The sequence below is a fragment of the Phascolarctos cinereus genome, unplaced genomic scaffold (assembly GCF_003287225.1).
Source record: "Phascolarctos cinereus isolate Bilbo 61053 unplaced genomic scaffold, phaCin_HiC Scaffold_5;HRSCAF=322, whole genome shotgun sequence".
Lineage (NCBI taxonomy): Eukaryota > Metazoa > Chordata > Mammalia > Diprotodontia > Phascolarctidae > Phascolarctos > Phascolarctos cinereus.
The window spans coordinates 451,060,302-451,080,811 of NW_027555958.1; the positions used below are offsets into that span (position 1 = coordinate 451,060,302).

The 20,510-nt window shown below is 46.7% G+C and overlaps 1 protein-coding gene across 7 annotated transcripts in view; it reads left to right on the plus strand.

The window, feature by feature from the left end:
- ELAVL4 (ELAV like RNA binding protein 4) overlaps positions 1 to 20,510 on the plus strand; it is a 147,350-nt gene that overhangs the window by 24,041 nt on the left and 102,799 nt on the right. The window contains exons 1-2 of one of the 7 annotated variants that reach the window (XM_020987727.2): positions 8,491 to 8,755; positions 8,980 to 9,044. The exons of 2 other annotated variants lie outside the window; for them this stretch is intronic. Coding sequence is in view for 4 of the 5 variants with exons in the window: in XM_020987716.2 (XP_020843375.1) it covers positions 12,752 to 12,913 (162 nt within the window). In the remaining variant the exon portion in view is untranslated. Of the gene's footprint in view, positions 1 to 8,487; positions 8,756 to 8,979; positions 9,045 to 11,808; positions 12,101 to 12,632; positions 12,914 to 20,510 lie in introns of those variants that run through there. 4 more of the 7 variants (XM_020987719.2, XM_020987724.2, XM_020987716.2 and 1 more) reach the window with 4 other exon arrangements.

The following is a 20,510-nucleotide window of genomic DNA, read 5'->3' on the forward strand; positions in this document are numbered from 1 at the left end:
TGCAATAGTCCCTTATCACTTAAACTTCTACAGGATGTAGTGATGGTCCGTGTTGCTTTCTGTCCCTTTATCTGTTTCCCAAGTTGGGTTTTGACAGCTTGTTTAAATAGGTCAGGTTAAAGTGATTATAATTGTGGTGTTTCATGTTCTCATCTCTGTTGGGGATTTGACCTCTGCTTACTTAAGTAGTGGATGGTGGATTTAAAAATGTTTCTCACATTAGTAACCAATTGTTTCCTGTTTAAGATACAGTCAGTTTTATTTTTTTGGTGATGTCGCGGGCTCACCATGCCTAGCATCTTGTGCCTCTTTTCTTGAAGATATTTATGGGACTTTAGTTTATAGTAGGGCCTCTAGCAGGTTACATCCTGTCTGGCCTCAGTTTCCTCATCTTAAAATGAAGCTTATGAGCCCTTGACCAACCTCTGTCTTCTTTTTGCTCTGACTTCTCCTTCTGTAATCCTGAAGCATATTTTCCAGTGTGCCTTTTGGGGGCTACTTTTCTGCATTGGAGTTGTGGAAAAATGGAAAGATACCTTGTTTTGTTCTCTGATGTTTTCTCCAGTTCTTCAGAGGCATTTCTTCATTTCTGGAACAGATGTCCATGTATGCTTGGTTGGTACTGCTCTTCAGGATGCTCTGTCTTTTCTCGTATGTCTGTCCTGAGCTCTCAAAGAGATGCTGTGATGAGGAGACCCATCACCCATTGTCTTGTTCTGTTCTGTAAAATGGGAGTGTTGGACCGGGGGTCCAGTGGAGAATCTTTTCAACTCTGAGTCTGTGATCCCCCAGTCCAGTGACTTAGGGCATATAGTAAGACCAATTCAGCTTCATCTTTGGTCTTTTTAAGTGTGTAGTTCTTTCCTTCTAAAATTACCACCTTCTTTGTTTATTTTTTCTATTTTTTGTTTTCATTTGCATCAGGAATGCCTATGGTGATAAAATTCCCTTCCTTTGGTAGTTTTTTTTTTGAGAGAGTATACACACACACACACACACACACACACACACACACACACACACACACCCCCATATGTATCACCTGTTTATACAGCAAGAGGTTCCATGATGGGAAGAATGAGAAAGCTGAAATAACCAGAGCCTCATTTTTCTCATCTGTAAAATTGGGATAATGATACTTGTGTTACAATCCTGGTGGAGTAGTGAGGAAATGCTTTGTAAACTTTTGTAAGCTTAGGAAGACAGTGGAGTACAATGCAAAGAGCCCCGGGTATGGAGGCAGAGGCCCTGGGTTCAAATCCTGCCTCTCTCACTCTTGGATGACAAATAACTTGCCTTCTATTTCCTAGGGTTAGGGCTGGATGTCTTCTAAGGATCCTCCTAGCTCTAAATCTGTGTTCTTACAATTTTTAAAGCTCCATGGAGATGCTATTTATGATCATTCTTGCTGATGTGATGAGATTTGGAGATGGCAGTTGTAATTAATACAGTTTCCCCCTCCATGGAGACTGCTCTTAACCTGAGTCTGGGGTTCAGGTGACCTGAGTCTAGTCCAGATCTGTTTCCAAGTCAGTGTGAGAATTTGGGGCCATCGACTCCCCTCTCTGGGCCTCGACTTCCTTCTCCTCTGTAAACTGAGGCAGTCAGACATGGCCTCTTAGGAGAGTCCCTTCTCTGGTCCAGGTTCCCTCTCTTCCCACTCCCATGTCCAGTGTTTTGTTTCCCCCCACCCTGGGATTCAACACCTTTTTTGTTCCCTGGACCTCTTTAGCATCAGGTGAAGAAGACTGGGGGATACACTGTCTCAGAATCAGGTTTTTAAATGCAAGAGATCAAATACTTAGGATTACAAAGGAAGCTAGTTATAGTGGAATTTTGTTATTTCATCATTTTTCAGTCGTGTCCGAATCTTTATGATCCCATTTGGGGTTCTCTTGGCAAAGATCCTGGAGTGGTTTGTGCCATTTCCTTCTCCAGCTCATTTTACAAATGAGGAAACTGAGACAAACAGGGTTAAATGACTTGTCCAGGGTCACACAGCTAAGAAGTATCTGAGGCTGGATTTGAACTCAGATCTTCCTGATTCCAAGCATGGGGCTCTCAATGAGGATGCAAAGACAAAGAACATAACACTCCCTGCTCCCAAGACAGGGATGCTTCTAGCACGTAGAATGCATCCCTTGTGGCTGACTTCAGGAAAGGCATGACTTTCTTAGGATCATGGGATTTAGAAGTTGGGAAGACCTTAAAAATCAGTTTCATCCAGCCTCCTCATTTAAGGAAGTGAGGCCCAAATTAAGGGACTTGGTCAAGGGCCTTGGCAGCCCAGTCCCTTCATTTTACGGATGAGCAGGTAGAGGGCTGAGGACAATGAGTGAGTTGTCTAGGAGGACACAGGCGGGGAGTATCAGAGCCAGAAATCAAGCCCAAATTATCAGTATCCAGGTCCTGCTGGGGCATCGAGAGATCCGCCCGCCAGCTTGGAGGAGTCCCATTGCAAAGTGATGCATCACTGAGGGATGAGACAAGTTACTTGGTCATCTGTCCATTTACAGATTTGTACTTTTGTCATTTTAAGCAAGGTACACCAGAATGCTAGTGACAGGCAACCCACCTGTGCCTTCTCCTTGCTCCTTCATCCATAGAATCAGGGTGGTGTGGGGGTGGAAGGTGATGGTACTATGGACTTGGAGTCTGGAAGACTCTGGTTTAAATCCCACCTCTGACAGTTACTGCTTCAGTGACCCTGGGTGATTCTATAGGGCTCCTCCAGACCTCAGTTTTCCTCATCTCTAAAATGGGGTTAATACCTGTCTCACCAAGGCAGCTAGATGGCGCAGTGGATAAAGTGCCGTCCCTGGAGTCAGGAGGACGTGAGTTGAAATCCAGTCTCAGATACTTACTACCCATGTGAACCTAGGCGAGTCACTTAGCCCTGTTTGCCTCAGTTTCCTCATCTGTAAAATGAGCTGGGGAAGAAAATGGCAAAGCACTCTAGTATCTTTGCCAAGAAAATCCCAGATGGGATCACAGAGAGTCGGACAGAGCTGAAAACGACCGAAGAACAGCAAAACCTGCCTCACAGGGTTGGGAGATATAACTTAGATATAAAGTGCAGACCTTGAAATGTTGGATCAATATCAGCCGTGATGCCTAGTCCTTTGGCTGGGAAAAATGAAACATTCCATGTGTGATCCATGCATGCGTGTGTGTGTGTGTGTGTGTGTGTGTGTGTGTGTGTGTGTGTGTGTGTGAGAGAGAGAGAGAGAGAGAGAGAGAGAGAGAGAGAGAGAGAGAGAGAGAGAGACCATCTCAAAGAATTCTAAGTGAGAGGTCACAGAGCAGTGGAGAAAGCTTTGAACCTGGGATTAGGGCCTGGCTTACACCCTGGGAAGGTCCCTTGGCCTCTAAAACCGTATCTCCTCATCTCTAAAATAGATGATTCTATGTGCTTTTCTGACTCACAGGGCAGTTGAAAAGTCCAGAGAGAGGAACAAGAAGAAGGCTTGTGATTTCATTGATAGGGGAAATCCCAGATGAGGAAAGTCCCTCTGCTAGTGCAGGTTGGCACCAAATCTGCAAGTCTTTGGGGGCTGCCTGAAGCAACTTCCCAAGGACAGTGTCAGGAGGTGCCCAAGGCAGGTCGTGACCTCTGGCCTTCCTGGCTCAAGGCCAGCTCTCAAGGCCAACATTTTATAGATGAATATATATATTTTATATATATATGAAAATGTATTTTTATGAAACATATTTAAGTTTTTATGAAACATATTTATATTTTATGAAACATATTTAAAGCACTTTGCAAACCTTAAAGCCCTCTATCAGAGTTAGCAATTATTATTAATATTAATTAATATGCAAAATAAATAATAGTAATAATAAAGTATAAGAATCGACTACAAAGGATTGCACTTTCTCAAATGTCCAGTTCCAGGTGTGTCTCCCTTCTCCCTTCCACCTTTTTTTGGGGGTGGGGGAGTGGTGAGGCAATCAGGGTAAAGTGACTTACCCAGAATCACATAGCTAGTAAGTGTCTGAGGCCAGATTTGAGCACAGGTCCTACTGATGATAGGGCTGGTGCTCTATGTACTATGCCATCTAGCTGCCCCTCCTTTCCCATTTAGTACAACTTCTTCCTATATTGAAATAAGCCTTGAAGTTTTCAAAATATGACACATAAGATAACTAGTGCTACTAGGAGATGTTTGTCCTGGAGATGAGAAGACTAGAGGTAGGGATAAGGCTGGGGAAATACTAATGCTGCTGGGTTTCAGTATCTGTATCTGAAGGACTGTCATTTGAAGGAGGGATAGCCCCAGAGGTGAGAACCAGAAATGGTGGGAGGAGGCTGCAGAGAGGGAGACTGAGGCAGAGTCTAAGGAGAGGTTGCTAATATCAGGGCTGAGGGGTTCCTTCTCACTGCCTTTGTTTTTGAGGGAATTCCTTTGCAGGGTGTGTGTGTGTGTGTGTGTGTGTGTGTGTGTGTGTGTGTGTGTCTGTCTGTCTGTCTGTCTGTCTTGGACTGGAAATCCTGAGGTTCCTTCCACTCTGAAAATCTAGGAGAATTCTCCAGCAAGACCCTGGTCTGCTGTTGTTGGAGCCTCGGGGCGTACATTCTAATAGCCCAGGAGAGATGATGGGCTCATGGTGCACATGAAGACGTATGTATATTTTTGGGACTCGGCCAGTGTGGGAATTTGTTGTGCTTGACTTTGCATATTTGTTGCAAGGGTTTTGTTCTTTATTTTTCAATGCACGAAGAGTCAGGAGGGAAAGAAAATAGATTTTTGTTAAATTGAAAAAATTTAGATTTAATGAAAAAACGTTGCCGAAAGATAAATGGACAGTCCAGGTGGGGTTTCCATAGTCACCCGCTTTGATGAGTTCTGGCTGCATAGGCCAAGCATTTGTCTGTGCTATTTTCTGCTCAAAGTTTTATCTCCCTAAATTTAGGGTTCTTCCTGCCTCATTCCCTGGGGTCTCAATTGTGAGGCAGGGATTTAGGAGGGAGGCAGGTGCCGTTTGGACAAGAGAGATTGGTCTGCTTGAACGCTTCTTCCACTCCCATCCTTGTGTGTCTGTGTCTTTGAGATAATTCTGTGAAATCTCTAGGGCCTTTTTGGTGTGTTAAAATGACTCATGCTAGTTTTGTGTGCTCAGTTCTCTATGGATCGGTATCCCCATTTTATAGATGACTAATCTGAGGCTTAGAGAAGGTTTACCCCATTTCAGTGCCAGATCTGGGATGTGAACTTGGGGGATTTTCCTGATGCCCCCCTTCACCAGACCCCTTGGTGGCTATTTACTTTAAAGTTTGTGTCTGTGTTTCTGCCTGAGGGATTCCCCCTTGTGGTATCCGGAAGACCCTGGACTCTGCCCAGGTAGCTGATCTCAGAATTGCAGAGTTGTAAGGGAGGTCAGTGGCCATCGAGGCTGGCCCCTGCTCCCACGAGGGGATGGCAGGTGGTCATCCAGCTTCTGATACACACCTAGTAGACGCTTAATAAATCTTTATTGACTACCTGCCTGGATGCCTTAAATGGTAGAGCCCAGAACTGAACCTTTAACTCTAGCTGTGACCTGAGGAGGATAGAGAGGGGCCATTCCCAGCCTGGGAGGACCAGCTGACCCTGCCGTGCCGTGAAGACTCTGAGCACCAATTCTATGATGAATTATGTGTCTCTCCTGCCAGATCCAGGCTCAGTGGATGCCGAGTGGGTTTTCCCAAGATGGCGGCACACTAGGTCGTGATTGGAGTATGTGAAGACTGTTTACCAAAGTGTGAATCAGTGGAGGCAGACTTTTTCTCTCTCTCTTCCCCCATGAAGCCCCAGATCTTTCAGAAATGTAGATTAGTGGATAAAACTGTGGGTTCGGAGTTACAGGACTGGGATCAGTCATTTCCAAGCTCTTGCTTCCACCTCATGTGAGTGACCTTGACCGAGTCCTTTGCCTTTCAGGGGCCTTGATAGATGACTGTGTTGGACAAGACAGTCTCCCAGGACTCTCTCATTCCGGGCCCAGTGTTCCTACAGAAAAGGAAAAACAAATATTTAAATGTAAAGCAAAGTTTGACCTTTAACCGGCTCTTCTTTAAAACGGTCTTCAGGCACGAGGCTGTATTTCTTTGTGTTATTTTCCTTTCCAAGGGATGAGAGCCTGAGCATAGGATGGAGCTGTTTAATCAAGGGCAGGCAGGGAGGGGGAGGGAGAGAAGCTGAACCAGAGGGAAATGTCGGGTCAGAGCTGCTGATGACGGTATTTAAATGGTTTTCCGTAATCATATTAGGGGGAAGGGAATGGAATTCTTGATTTCATGGAGGGAAGGACTGTGAGGGGAGCGGGTGGGAAGTGGAGGGGAGGGGAGAGGCTGTACCTAGGCCCCTTCTCTGGAAAGGCTCTGTGGCCACACCCTGTGAAGGAGCTGGCTGGGGCAGAAGGCCCTGGTGCATTGCTAATAGCCTGCAAATGAGGCTTTCTGGAAGGAAAAAAAAAGTTGTCTCTCTCACAGGCAGATGGCTGGACGTCGGTGGTTTGCTATCGATTGGCTAAATTTGCCTTAGGGTAACAAGAGTACAGGCCGTGGTCCTTGAAGATGTGTTTCATCTTTTTTTCCCCCTCTTTGTGTGACTGTACGTTAGTAAGAGTCCCCCTACAACATCTTCCTCCTTCCATTTCCCCCCATTTTCAAATCAAAAGCCTTCAATAGTAATCAAAATACAGAGGTTACCTTGAGATAAACACCCTTTAAATTATCACCCAGGCAGGCAAACCCGAGAATATTTTATTTACTAGGCTGATTACATTTTAATGTTTGACGAAAGTGACATTTTTTAATTAGTGTTTAAGACATATGGTGAGTGTACAAATTAGCCTATTTCATAGAACTAGAAATGGATGAGAGACTCCCCCCTTCCCTGGCTCCCCAGTTAAAAATTGTCACTTGAAGCTTAATATATGCAAGGAGGTTAAGTAGTATTAAGTGATGCAGTCTTGATTTCGAGAGGAGGAGAAGCTAGCTCACGGGGTGTGTGGCCGACTGTTGCCTGCCCGCGTGTAAGAGGAAAATGGAAGGGTCCTCATGAGTAGAGGCCTACAGTGGTGTATTTCGTCTGGTTGAGCAAAAGCCCCATATATCTGGCTTTGTTATTAAAAAATAAAAAGCTGGGCCCATGTCATCATAAAGCTGCAGAGTGTGTGCTTGGCTAAGGAATAAGATTTCCTGTGACTTGAGGGACAGTGACTGTTGACCAGTAACCCTGGGAGCTTCTGGCTGGATGACTCATTTCTGTGTCAGCGATCACCTTCCTTTCCACTTGGACCTTTTAAACGTGGGTTGGCAGATTTCTGGGGAGAGATCAGGTAAGTGGCAAAGGCATGCTGTCAGTAGGCCAGGCAGGATTCTGTGCCCCAAGTAACTCTGGAGTTTAGCAGTATTTGGAGCAGATGTGAAGAGAAATGAGAAGGATGGTTTGGAGATGGGGGATGTACCTCTCAGGCATTCTTGGAATATTTACTCTCATTTTGATATTTTTTTTGGTTATAGGGTAGTGGTGGTAGATATTTTCCCTTTTCCAATATCAGACTTTGTTGGGGGAGGCATGTAGGGGACAGGGTGGGAATAATGGCATTGGTTTCTTTTTGTTTTGTTTCGTTTTGTTTTTGGTGGAGGTCAGGGCATCGGAACTGTCATTCTCTTTTGGTGTCTTTCATTTTAAACTTTGCCTGCTCCTTCCACACTTGCCCAAATACTGTAGAACACCATCCTGTGAGCATTGCACTTGAGTTAATCATTCAGCAGTCATTTATTAACAACAGAAACACTCATTCTGTGCCAGGCAGCATGCTGGCCATACAGAGACAAATAGGAACCTGTTCTTGCCGTCAGGGAACTTACATTCTGTGAGGGAGACACGCACACACATACACACACTCAAAACAGAAATACAGGGTCACTTGGAAGAAAGTTACCTGAGTCCTTACACACTTACCGCCATCTTGTTCTCTCTGGAGTCCCTCTGTCTTTCCTGGAATTGGGTTTTCAGAACGTGTGTGGATGCTGTGCATGTTACGCATATACACACACGCATAGAGTGTGCATATTTTTCGTGCTTTTGCCAAGAGGTCCTCAACAACTCTCTGTCCTGTCTGCCCACTGGGGTTTTTTTGGCTCTGTGTTTTTCCTTGTGAATGAATGAAATAGACATGCCTTGTATAGTCTTGTCCTGTGATTCCTCATTAGGGCCCCGGGCAGGTATTTCTTTTTTAATTCGGTTTTTTTCCCCCCTTGGCATGAGTCAGGGGCAAGGTGGTGGTGGTGGTGGGGTCCTGTTGACTAAAATATTTTGAAAGGACCCGGACAGGTTTTGCCTGCTTGGGATTCCAGCATTGCTTCTGCTCCATCCTGTGCCCAGACACTGCTCCAAGGCGCCAAGAGAGGGAGGACCCAGGTGCCGCCTTTTGAGATGGTCCCTGTGAATGTGCACGCTGCCCACCTGGTGGTATCTGAGTGAACTGTTACTTCACAGAAGAGTGTCCGGGGCAGGCTGTGCTCCGTGCAAAGCCCACGCGTGCTCCTGGCCCGGCCGCTCCCTGCCTCTCCTGGATGCACCCATGTGTCCATTCTAGGGAGATGCTCCATCTCGCGCTCCATGGGGTGTGGGAGAACTGACGGAGCTGTTGCCGCTGGAGTGCCGTGAAAGGCAGCCTTCCTAGTGTCCCTGAAATCTCACTCCGTGGGAAGATGTTTGAAATCAGCCGGACGCTTAACGCTGCCTTGCTAAACACCGAGGTAATGTCTCTGGGTAGCCTCTGTGTGCTGGGGGTGGGGGAGAGGAGGGAGAAGGGGATGCTTTCCCCACCGTGGTGTGCTTAGGATCAGATTTAATTTATTCTGCCGAAGCAAAGTCTGGAGGAGGCAGAATTGGGGCTCTGGGTTCCTTTTCTTCCTTTGGGGGCTCAGGGGGGATGGGTCTGAATCTTTTCCTTTTCCTTTTTCTTTGCCGTCTCCATTAGTGGCTGCTGCTGCTGCTGCTGCTGCCTAGGACCCTGCCGGGCACAGCTCCCCACTATACGGAGCGGTGAGTTATTCACTCTGGGCTGGCTGCTGGTACAGTCCATCTGGGCTCTGTGCGTGAGAGGGAGAGGGGAGAGAGAGAGAGAGAGAGAGAGAGAGAGAGAGAGAGAGAGAGAGAGAGAGAGAGAGAGAGACTGACTGAGCGCCGGACGGCTGGCAGCTCCTGATGCTAAGATATCCGTACCCCCTGGGAGGTCTTCGTGGTGGTGAGGGGCTCCCTAGTAGACCTCGCCATCTCAGGGACCCTGTCGACACTAATGAGTCCAGAAACTGCTCATTTCTGGTAAGCAGAGAGCAATCCAGACCCAACCCCCCCCAACCCCACCCCCGCTCCCCTTGTGATTTCATTTTCACTCGGGCTTGGTTGCTTGAAGATAAGTTTTTCTTCCTGATGTTAGAAGATTGGGGTGGGGTGGGGGGTGAGATGTGGAATGCCAGCTGAGAGACTTGATTCCTGAGATAATCTATTGAGATTCGGACGCTTTACCAATGTCACAGCGCTGGGATGTATCGGTCAGCACTTTGCTCTCAGAGATGAATGGTCCTATTGGAAATCCGATAATAAGGTTGACTTTTCTCAACAATGGGATTCTGCCTTTGTCCTTAGAGAAAAGGCCTTGGAGGATGGTTAGGGCATTTGTTTTAGGATTCCAGAGAGAGACTGGAGACTGGGGAGGTTTCTGGAGCCGAGATCAGTCCTTGGGCAAAGTGCATCTGCCATTAAGGCATCCTCCGATAATGTTTCGGAGAAGTGGCTGCAACATCTTAGGTTGGACCTGTGGTTAATTTTTATATCCCCTGCCTTGGAGGGTGTGGAGGCTGGGAGGACCAAGGAGAAGAAGGCCTTTTTATTGCCTTCTTTATTTTTAATAACCTCTGTAGAAATACAGAGCAAACACTCTGTGTCCAGCAAATGGCTTTTCTATAGGGGTTTGTGAGTATTGTTTTGGGGGCTTATCCCCCACGATATTTTAACACTGGCCAGGTCACACTTGAGCTCATGAGACTTTTTGTTGGCGTATCGGAGAGTGGATATGTATTACCTTTGTACACGTAATAAAGCCACATAGGCCAGGGAACCCACAAATTCATCCTCGGCCTTACCCAGCGCAGCAAATATTGAAAACACTCAAGTGACTGTCAGTGTCCTTCAGGTGGGAGCTGAGTTTGTCACCTGGAAATCATCCCATGCTCCATCTTTTCTACCTGAAGCGGCTGGGTGTTTCACATGTTTTATTTTCTGATTCCGTGTGTTTTTATTTTGAGCAGTGTGGTTTGTGCAGGGGGTAAAAAACCTACAAGTGTACACACATACACACACACACACACACACACACACACACGAGAAAGATTCACATACAAATGTATACAGATGTAAACACATGGGTTCTATAATCTACCCATAGGAGTGTTGTGTTTGCAGTGAAGGAAGAAATATACTCCTGATGCCATAATACAGACCTGGTACTTGTAATTAGGAAAATTAAAACTCGAATCCCAGGAAGCTGTGGACTTGAAACCTGGTGGTGACCTTTTATGTCCCCGTTTCTTTTTCTCTAGGATTTCAACCAAAGTCAACCTTGGTGCCGTCTTTGAGAATATTTGTGACCTGGGCATGTTTCCCAGTAAACTTACTGATTCCAAATGGGAGATGTTTCTGGGGGAGAAACTCACCCATCTAGGTTAGCAGCTGCACCAACCAGCCGGGCGAAGGCAGGTGCACTGAGTGTATATTCTGGCCGTACCAATTCTGCATGTGTGTTTATGTAATCAGTGTGGAGCCTTGACAGGCCCTTGTGAACAGCAGTGGGGGGACAAGGGGCACATTGCCTCCCCTAATCTAGAGCAGTGAAAAGAACCTGTCCAATTTGTGACATTTAAAGTCAAGTTTGTGGCTTGCGACGGTCTCAGAGGGCACCGCCGCCATCGCCTGTCAAGTGGGTACAGGCCACAAGAGGGAGGGGCATGGCTATGCCAGTTGGTCCCCTACCAGAGTTGAGAAATAATTCCATTAAAATAAGTCGTTCATCATTTTCTCTTCGCTAGAAAGAAGGAACAATGCAGTGAGATAGTCTGCACAGCTGCTCTCCCCACCCCCCACCCCACCCCCCTTCCATTAAGAAAATCACTCTTAGCCCTAAACTTCCTCAGGCAGATCCCAGAGTGGCAGTGGGGGAGGGGGGCATCTCAAAGTTGCCTCCTCCTGGAAACGCCAGCTCGGGTCGCTCCCCGTCTTGTCCCCCACCTAGTCCCCCCACTCCAGTCAGAAAAGGCATCGCCTTGGTTCAACCAATGATACTGAGCAACTCAGTTAAGGTTCTGTTGTGCCTTTAACCATTAGCCATACAGCTGACTAGAAAGCCAGTGGACAGGTCGAAAAGCCAGGCGTCAGCATGGGGAGCGGATGGAGGAACCCTTGGACTGTCCAGGGAAGAAAGGTAGGACCCTCCCAAGGCTAAGGTTTGCTGAGGGCCACGGATGACCTGCCCTCGTTGGGAGTGGCTGGGTGGGGAGGGAGGAGATAGGTGAAAAAAAAAAAATACATGCATGAATGTTGTTGCTTTCAGCTGGGCCTTAATTACTAGACACACGAAGCAGTTCAGAAATGTGGTCTCTGTTGTTGTAGAGGTCATCGAATCATTAACATCGTCAATCTGGCAGGAGCTAATTTAAATAGCGCCTGATGCTTCACCGCCTCCCTCGGTCTCCCTAGCCAATGGGCGCTGGGCTCTGGCTGACAGATGGTCCCATAAATGGATGTAAAAAGGAGAGGCTGGAAGCCAATTTTCAGCGAGAGTCTCTATTCAGTTGTTCTTACCTACGTCCTAGAATCGGGGGGCTCCAAACACACCGCACTCGGCTCTCCCCCCCCCTTTTTGGCCTTTTTTTTAAAACCCTCCCCCTCTTAAAAAAAAATTGTGGTTGACTACATTAATGTCCGCACTTTGCTTTGTGGAGCTGAAATAATCCTATTAACTGTAATAAACCTGAAACCTTTGCAAATTCTGAGAGGAGTCGAAGCCCTGCGCGACCCAATATTTGCCTCTAAGAATGGTGATGGTAGGTATTGGTAAATTTATATTCTTTGTTTGTGTGACTGCAGTTTAAAGGGAAAGGAAGCCTGTCTGTCTACACCCTTAGCCAGCCTTCTGCTCGTGCTGGGGTTTTACTTTCTGTTGGTAGGGTTCCTCTTTCATTGACTAGCTCGTTGGCGTGTGGATGGTATCAGCAGATCCAGTAAGGAAGGGCAGCCTGGGGGTGATAGCCGCTATGCTGTGTTTTTTTTTTTAAGGTCAATGTGGTTTGGGTTTTTTTTTTCCCCTTCTCAAAATAAGGTGGAGGGGGTGGGCGGGAAAAGCCGCTGCTTTCTTCAGAGAGCTCAGTAAAAATGGAAAGGCTGAACCAAAGGTTTTTTTTTTTTTAATTTTAGGTTGGGAAAAAAGGGTGTGTAGTTGTGTGTTTGGGATTTTTTTTAGCGGGGGTGGGGGATGAGGTGAGTGTCAGGGTTTGGGTCTTGTCTCCATTTTGGCATAGAAAATGTAGACCATCACCCAAGACCTGGCGCTGTGGGCAGTGGCATTTGGCTGGACTGCGCAGAGGGCACAGGAGGGTGGGCATGGAGGGCAATCTCTCTGGGCTTGGGTAAATGCTGCATATTGTATTTCAAAGAGTCCCCTGTCATGACCTCATAAAAAGGAGGAGGAGGCATGCATGTGTCGCGGAGCCTGGTGTGTGTGGGGATGGGTGGCTTCGCCGGGCGGGCAGCAGGGCGTTTGGAAGGAATGCCAGCTTTTACGTAACGTTCTCTTTGCTCCTGACACCGTGCGAGGGTCCATCTTCCCGTCACGGATGGAGTGGAATGGCTTAAACATGGTAAGTGAATGGACTGGAAGCTGCTTGGTGGTGCCGGGGCAGGGGACCCTCGTGTCCGTGAGTGTGTGAGTGAGTGTGTGTGTGGGGGAAGCAATGGGCTGTGGACCTTAGATGGCTTGGCAGGTCACCCAGTTGTGTCTCTCTACAAGCATCCTAAAAGACAGGAAAATATGGACCTAGATACAATGGCAGTGCCTACACACACACACACACACACACACACACACACACACACACACACACGCACGCGCGCGGGCACGCACACACGCTCGCTCTCCTCATACACACACACACACACTCACACCCTCACACACCCTCTCCCTGTTTCTCTCTGTCTCCCTCTCCCCATCTCTTCCGATGAACACACTCTCCAGTCAAGCCTGAGCTGCTGTCTATGACAGTCACAATGTCCGGGAGCTTCCTGGGGTCTTCTAGATTTAGGTCTTTGATCCTTCGTCCCCCGTCCCCCCCCCCCGACTGGCGGTCTGAGTGACCTGTACGTCCCTTCCCCCAAGTGCATGCCAGGAAAGGAGGAAGGCGGGGGTGGGGTCGGGGTTCTTTTGGTAGAACCAGACAAGATTGTGAAGCAAGATTGTTTGCTCTGGAAGGGGGACGGGATGGGGGGGCTAGTCGAAAAAATCCCTTTCTTGCCAGAGTAGTAAGTCTATTTTTGGTACCTCCTTTTCTGAACAAGAAATCGGAAACTCCTCTCTCACTCCCATCTTATGCACACCCGCCCTTCCCCTCCCCAGATCCTTAAAAAAGCTCTTCAGACTAATAAATGTCAGTGCTCGATGTGGGGATGGGAAAGGGGAAAATGTTGAAAATTCATATATCCGTGTCCTGAATATTTAACGTCCCCCCCAGCCAAGCCCCCAGCAGGCCCTGGCCGGTCGGTGGGTGCTGAGGCAGGGGAGGACAAAGCTGGGGTCTCTCTCCTCTTCTGGAGGCTGCCTTTGTCTCCTTGCTTGTTGCGATGGGTGTAAAACAAACAAGATTAGACTGAGCGGCCCACTGAAAGCCATCTCTGGGAGGAAGAGAGAATGAAAGGTTGCCGGGGAAACAGGCATCGGGGAAGCCAAGGAGGGGGAGCAGGTGGTTGTCGTGTGAGAAGACTGCAAACAGTGTCGGAAGCCGGGGCGGGGGGGCCCTCGATTCCCTGGCCACAAAGCTGGCCCTCCCAACTTTAATTATTCCCCGTAAAGAGGTGTTAATTACATTTCTGACTGCTGGACGCTGATCTCCAGAAATCTATTTTTAAACATCTGTTCTCTGGCCTCTCTCTGTTTAAAGGGGGGGGGAGGAAAAAAAGGGAGAGTGAAGGGAAGGGAGGGAGGGAGTCTTCCTTTTTTTCTGCCCCCCTTCCCCCACGCTTTTCCTTGCTGCAAAATTGTACGTGTAAAAAATGGCAAGGAGGAAAAAAATGTAAATTATATTGAATGAAGTTGACAGCAGCGTAATCGGGAAGTTGCCCAGCTGATTGTGCCTGCAAATCATTTCTTAGAAATTTCCAGCAAATGTTGTCCCTTTGAGAGCCGGAGGGAGGGAGAGATTAGGTCTGGAGGGATCAGGGGAATTTTTTTAACTTTGAAAAAGCAGGTGGTGATGTGGAAAGGTAATCATTTTAGGATCACCTCATCTTGTCTCTGACCATCTATTTTCTAGTAGAAATTACTAAAAAAAAAAAATCTATTTCCACATAAATCTCTGTCCTTTACCTTCTGGGCTTGTCTTCTCTCTAAGCATAGCCTCTCCAGCAGTGATCTCTCTTCCTGGTCGCTCTCCACTCGGGCCGAGGTGCTGATTTCTCGGCTTCCAATTCTTGCCCAGACACAAACAGGTCTTTATAAAACAAACAGAAACGGCTATTTGTGAGTGCCTTAAGTAGCACGGGGCACAGGCGGGCACCCTGGCACAAGCATACAGAGTTGGCATGATCTAGCCAAAGTCCCTTCCTCCCATGATGGTAGGTACTGGTGGCTTCTGAAGGTGTGGTAGGTGCTTAGATGGTGAATGAATTACCATGTAGAAAGGATGGAGGCTGGTGGTGCTGGAAAGGTTCTCTCCCTTCCAGCCACTTAAAGGAAGGTCAGCTGGGCACTCACCTTTCTCAAGAGGGAAAGGTGGGAATGGCTGTCCCAGCTATCACGGCCTTTAGATGAAAGGGAAGAGGACATCTGTAAGTGGATATTACGAGAAATGAGGGCTTTTATGTTCACTGTCCTCATTTTCCCTTCAGCTCTTTTCTCAATGAGATTTCTCCTTTAGATCTTTTTGGGAGAGAGAATGACATAGGTTGTTTTTTTTCTTTTTTTAAACTTTCAGGGCCCAAACCCTCATTTCTTTCCTCAACAAGGCATAAAATAGATGTTTTAGTCACACCTAAACCCTGATTCCATGTTTTAATTTCAGAAACTTCTGCTCCCTGCCCACAAGGCTTTTTGAAAGATGTTAAATCCTTTGAGCTTCCTTAGAAAATGCTCATCGATGAAGGTTGAGTTTTATTTTCAATAATTTTTTGATATTTTTATCTTGTGGGACACTAGAGAGAAATGGAAAATTTATTTCAGGGACCGTCATTTGGGTTCAGGTTGTAACAAAGGCACATGTTTCCACTACTGATCTTTGTCCTTCCTTTGTCTTAAAAATGCCCCTCTCCGCTATCTGTGGGTGGTAAGCTAACACAGAGGGCCGTTTCCTAGGTGGAAAGTCCAGCTAGGAATATTTCTCAAGCAGTCTTGAGGATTGTGAATTTCGGGTTCTCAAAGAAAACATGGCATAATCACTCAACCCAGAGACATAGGGAATAAATAAACATAAGGGGTCTGGGTTGGGAGGGGGAACTAATCTAGAAACCCGCAGCTTGGGAATAAATGATTTAAAAGAATCATTTGTGTTTTGATTAAAAAGAAATCCCTTAGCCGTTTGTGACACCCTCAGCTCCATTCATCCCCATCTCTTATTGACTTCGGCCGTCCTTCCAGCATGGATACAGATGGCCTAACTTGGCTTTCTTAGGCTGGGGAGCCCCCTTAAAAACTTTTTTTCTCTCTTCATGTCAAAATCCCCTCTTTGATTTTGTTTTTAATTCTGGGAATGTGTGCGTGTGTGTGTGTGTGTGTGTGTGTGTGTGTGTGTGTGTGTGTGTTTGAAAAATGCTATGTCTGTTTTAAGGAGAGGTAATACCACCAGGCTGAGCGGGGGGAGCATTTAAGCACAATGATCTCTGTGGTGGGGCATTGATGACCGTTGATGGGGAAGGTCTTCAGTTCTGTTGGTCTACCCTCTCCATTAGGAATCCTCCAAAAGGAAAGAGCAAGCCTAGAGATCATGGAGTCTTTTTAAGGGGTATTTACAGTGTGCATTGATGTTTCCAAGAGCATTTCTTTGCAGGAGATTAGAGACAGCAGCTTTCGACTTAGAAGTACTGTGGGCCCTCAAGATGGTTACTTAAATGTAAGTTGCTTGGGTTTTGGATTTGTATAATTCTCTTTCTCCTGCTTTTATTCACATCTCCTTCGAGTATATGGAGAAAACCCACATTTTATCTGCATGCAGGGACTCATGTTCGTAAGCAAGCTATGTTGGACTCCGCCAACTCAGGCCCTACCCAGATTAAAAAATAAAAAAAAAATCAAACTCCACAAAAAAGCAAACTGAGAATTTCTGGGGTCCCACAAGCAAGGACTTGAGAGTGTTTGTGTGTGTGTGATGGATTACATTGTGCATCTCTGGAGGTGCACTTTCCTTGATAGAGTTCCTTGTCTGCTCCCGCAATCTGTGACCACCAGACACTTCATTTACATGCTTAGACACATTAAAATGTATATTTATTGGTGTATGGTGGGCAGCTGCCGCCAGATATACTCCTCTGCCCTGGCAAATGGTGCAATGCAGTATTTTTGTTCAATGTCATGAGGGATTTGGTGGGGAGGAAGGGGTACAGATAGTTTGAACCTTCAGAGCTGGCTACCTTGCGCATTGTCCAGCTGTTGGCCAGGCTGGACAGAATTTTTCTGTTCTGACATTATGAGAAGCCAGCCTTCCGTTCTCTCAGTGTAGCACACGTATCGATATATGTGTTTGTGACTTGGTTGGTACGACCAAATATATGTGTGAGTGTGTGCAAACACATGGGCCCACATAGATGGAGGTGGTGGGGTGGAGATGATGGAGAAGAGGCTGTCTTTGCCTGTTGGAAGCATCCTCTGATCCCCAAAAAGTGATTTAAGACCAACATGGAAAAAAACAAATCAGTCCCTAAAGCCTGCAGAGTTCAGGAAAGTCAATACCTTACCTGCTGCCACCTGAAACTATCTGTGGGCTCAGTGTCAGAGGGTGCGCTATTAGTGCCCAAGATGGAAAGTATTTTTACAGATGAGTGACGGCCTTGCCACTGAAATGAGGGTCTTGGTTGGTGTGGGAGGTTGAAGGAGAAAGGGAAGGAGGTTGAAGGGGCGTGTGTGTGTGTGTGTGTGTGTGTGTGTGACACAGAGAGATTGTTTTTTGCTTTCTGTTTCATCCCTTTTTAGTTTCTGGATAAGACATGTTTATCTTTGGTGTCTCTGTGTATTTTAGGGGCAGAGGGATTTTTATAGGTCATCCACTTTGCACTGGTCAAAAGAGATGTGGGGGGTGGGGTGTTGCCCATTACATATGGTAATAATTTGGAATGACTAGAAATGGAGAAGGTAACTTGAAAGAAAAGAATCTATTTGGGGAAGGGGGCATTGCACCAAAGATCTAACATGGGCCATGACCGGGCATCCATCGGGGTGGCTGGCTACCTTCCTTCTTGCCCTGGCCAGTGGCTTGGGATACTCAAGTTCAACCCTTTGTCGGTAATGTAATTAGATATTCAAGAAGAGTGTTTCTTGTCTGTCCCATCGATGTTAGAGATCCAGCCATTGGAAATGATGTATTTTGGTGGGATTGAAGCCTCTGATTTGAGTGTGCGTTCCTTCTGGCCCATACCTAGCTGGTGCCAGTCATGCACAATGGGAGTCCAGCTCTGCCTAGGCTGTTTGAGAGCTGCGTGTGAGCATGTGTCTTCCTCCTTGGGGCCCCCCAGCCCAGGAACACCCTCACCTATTGTTTTCCCTTTGAATTGTGTATCTTCTGAATACGGAAGACTTTCTCTTCAATAAAGAAGGTAATCTGTGGGAGTCAGGAAGGAATTCTTAATTCAGTTTGATATGAAAAGACAGTGAGAATGTAAGGAAATAAGGTCAGCGCCATCGTTGTTCTTGACTTTGAGGGGGGGGTCTTACTTAGCTGCTGGAGGAAAATGTGATTCAGGCTCATCTTTGGAAAAGAATGTCCAGGCTTGAGGGGGCAATACATAAGCCTGCAGGGTTCTGGGAGGTAACTGGCCAGCTCTTGCCATGGAAAATGATATTTATTCTTCATGTTATTTTTAACCATTCAAAATCCTGATCTTAGAGTAAAATAAAAAAAAATTTTGAAAGATTGATTTGTGTCTAAGTATGAAGATGCTCAAATAGTATTTTTACGAACAGACTGGACTCTGAGGGCCTGTAATGGTAAATGTACTTCCAAAGGTTGAGAAGGAAAGGTTATTTACTCTGGTGAGTTATAGACTTGATAATCTGTTCAGGAAATAAAGTAAGCCCCTCTAGGGCAGGCTCTGTGCTGGGGTTTTTTTCCCCTTCGTCTTTGTATCTCTGGTGCCTACCAGTTCTTATACATAGTAAGCACTTAATAATGAATGTCAGATTTAAATTTGAACAGATTACTCTCTAGAATGCGCTTGCTCTCCATTTAACTGGTCTGTCTTTTCTCCCTCCCTTCTTTCTTTTTCCTTCCTCCTTTCCTTCCATTTTTCCCATCTTTCCTGCTTTCTTTTCTTCCTTCCCTTTTTCTTTCTTTTCTTCCCCTTCCCTCCTTCCATCCTTTCTTCTTTATTTCTCTTTTTTTGCATTTATTGTATTTTACCTTTTTTAAAAAAAAGTGAATCAAATGAAATGAGCTAAAGTGCTTTACAAACCTTAAAGTGCAATATAGATGCTGTTATCCTATTTCTCACATTTGACCATTAGGCCTTTAGGAATAGAGACCGGGTGTGTCTGCTGGAGTCCTTTGCCCCGTACCCTGCACGTATTTACCACTTATAGACGTCTGTCTGTTTTTGAGCTTTTAAAGTGTGCGTAGGACGGTGCTGGATCAGGGTGAGTGGGGATGGGGTATACGGAGAAATGTTGCTGCTGATTTCTGCACTGACAGGAGACAAATATATCCTTTGAGACAGTAACTTTAAAAGCTGCTTTTTTTTAAGGTGGTTTTTAAAATTTCTGTTCGCCCTTCTTGTCTGTCTTAGAAAAATAAGGTGTTTTGCTAGGCTGGAGGAGGAGGGTTTTGGGCCAAGGAGTCTATCAAAGAGTGTGGTTGAGACATAGGTCCATAGAGGAGGACAGTGGGGGCACATACTAGGATTTAAGGAAAGCTTCCTGGGGCCATCTTGTCCAGATTTTATCCACTTTGTTTGGGGGAAATCTGTATAAGAGCATGAAAATCTCAATCTGTTTTCTGGACAGTTTGCCTCTTCAGCCCTACACACCTAGGAGTTGGGTACTCCGTGTAGGAATAATTCATAATTCAGTTCCCACATGCTTTCTTTGAACCTGCTGGAATGTAGGCCCTGGGCTGGTGAGGAGATGGAGATGCATTAGGTGGAGGAAGAGAGGCGGGTGGCTACTGAGTCCTGTCCTGCCTCACTCAGCCAGAGACAGCGATAGGGAAGGATGTTTCCATTGGGCTGACCTTGTCTCAGGGGTGGCCTGTTAGCACCGTGACCATCGTCCCCTGTTGTTTGTAGAACCAGATGTTTCCCGATGGATTTCCTTTGGATGAGCTCAGACACCCCCTGTGTAGATATGCCCTGGTTTTGTGGGTGAAAGTGTGCTTTCAGTACAGCCCTTCATTCACGTGGCAAACGTCTCTTGAGCATCTGCCCTGTGCCAAGCCCCATACCAGGCACTGCAGGGGATCCGGGAGGCGTCAAACACGGTCCCTACTCTCACGGCACACCAAGTCTAGCCGAGGAGACGCAGTATGTGTGCTGATACTTCTCACACAGAGGCAGGGTGGGATGAGTGAGATGAATATTTTGGCTGTGACTATTCCCAGAGTCATTCCACCAAATCACAGAGGAGTCATGGCCTGCATCGGAGGGATCTCAGCTCCCTCAGCTGGTCCACGTGCACAATGTGTGTCTGATACAGCAGCGCTGGAGACCGTCACTCCTGGTGCCCCAACACGAGCCAAGATCAGTTTCTGAGGATCTAGTCCCCCTCGTACTGCCGAGCTGAGCACCACTCAGTGAACGGCATTCCTCTCTAGGTTGTATGTGAAAAACAGCAGGTTGGTCTGAACTTTAAAGAGGAAAATGGGTCCTTTGAAGCGTTCGCCCAACCTCTCTTGCATCAAGGCAGCTCTGCCCACGTCCTTGGACTTTGGACCATGGAAGCACCCAGGGTGTCCGTCCCCGAGAATGGAGAGCAAGACCAGAGCTTCACGATTCACGATTTCAACAGAACTTGATACATCTCTTTTCATGGTGTTTCCCGTTAGGCCTCCA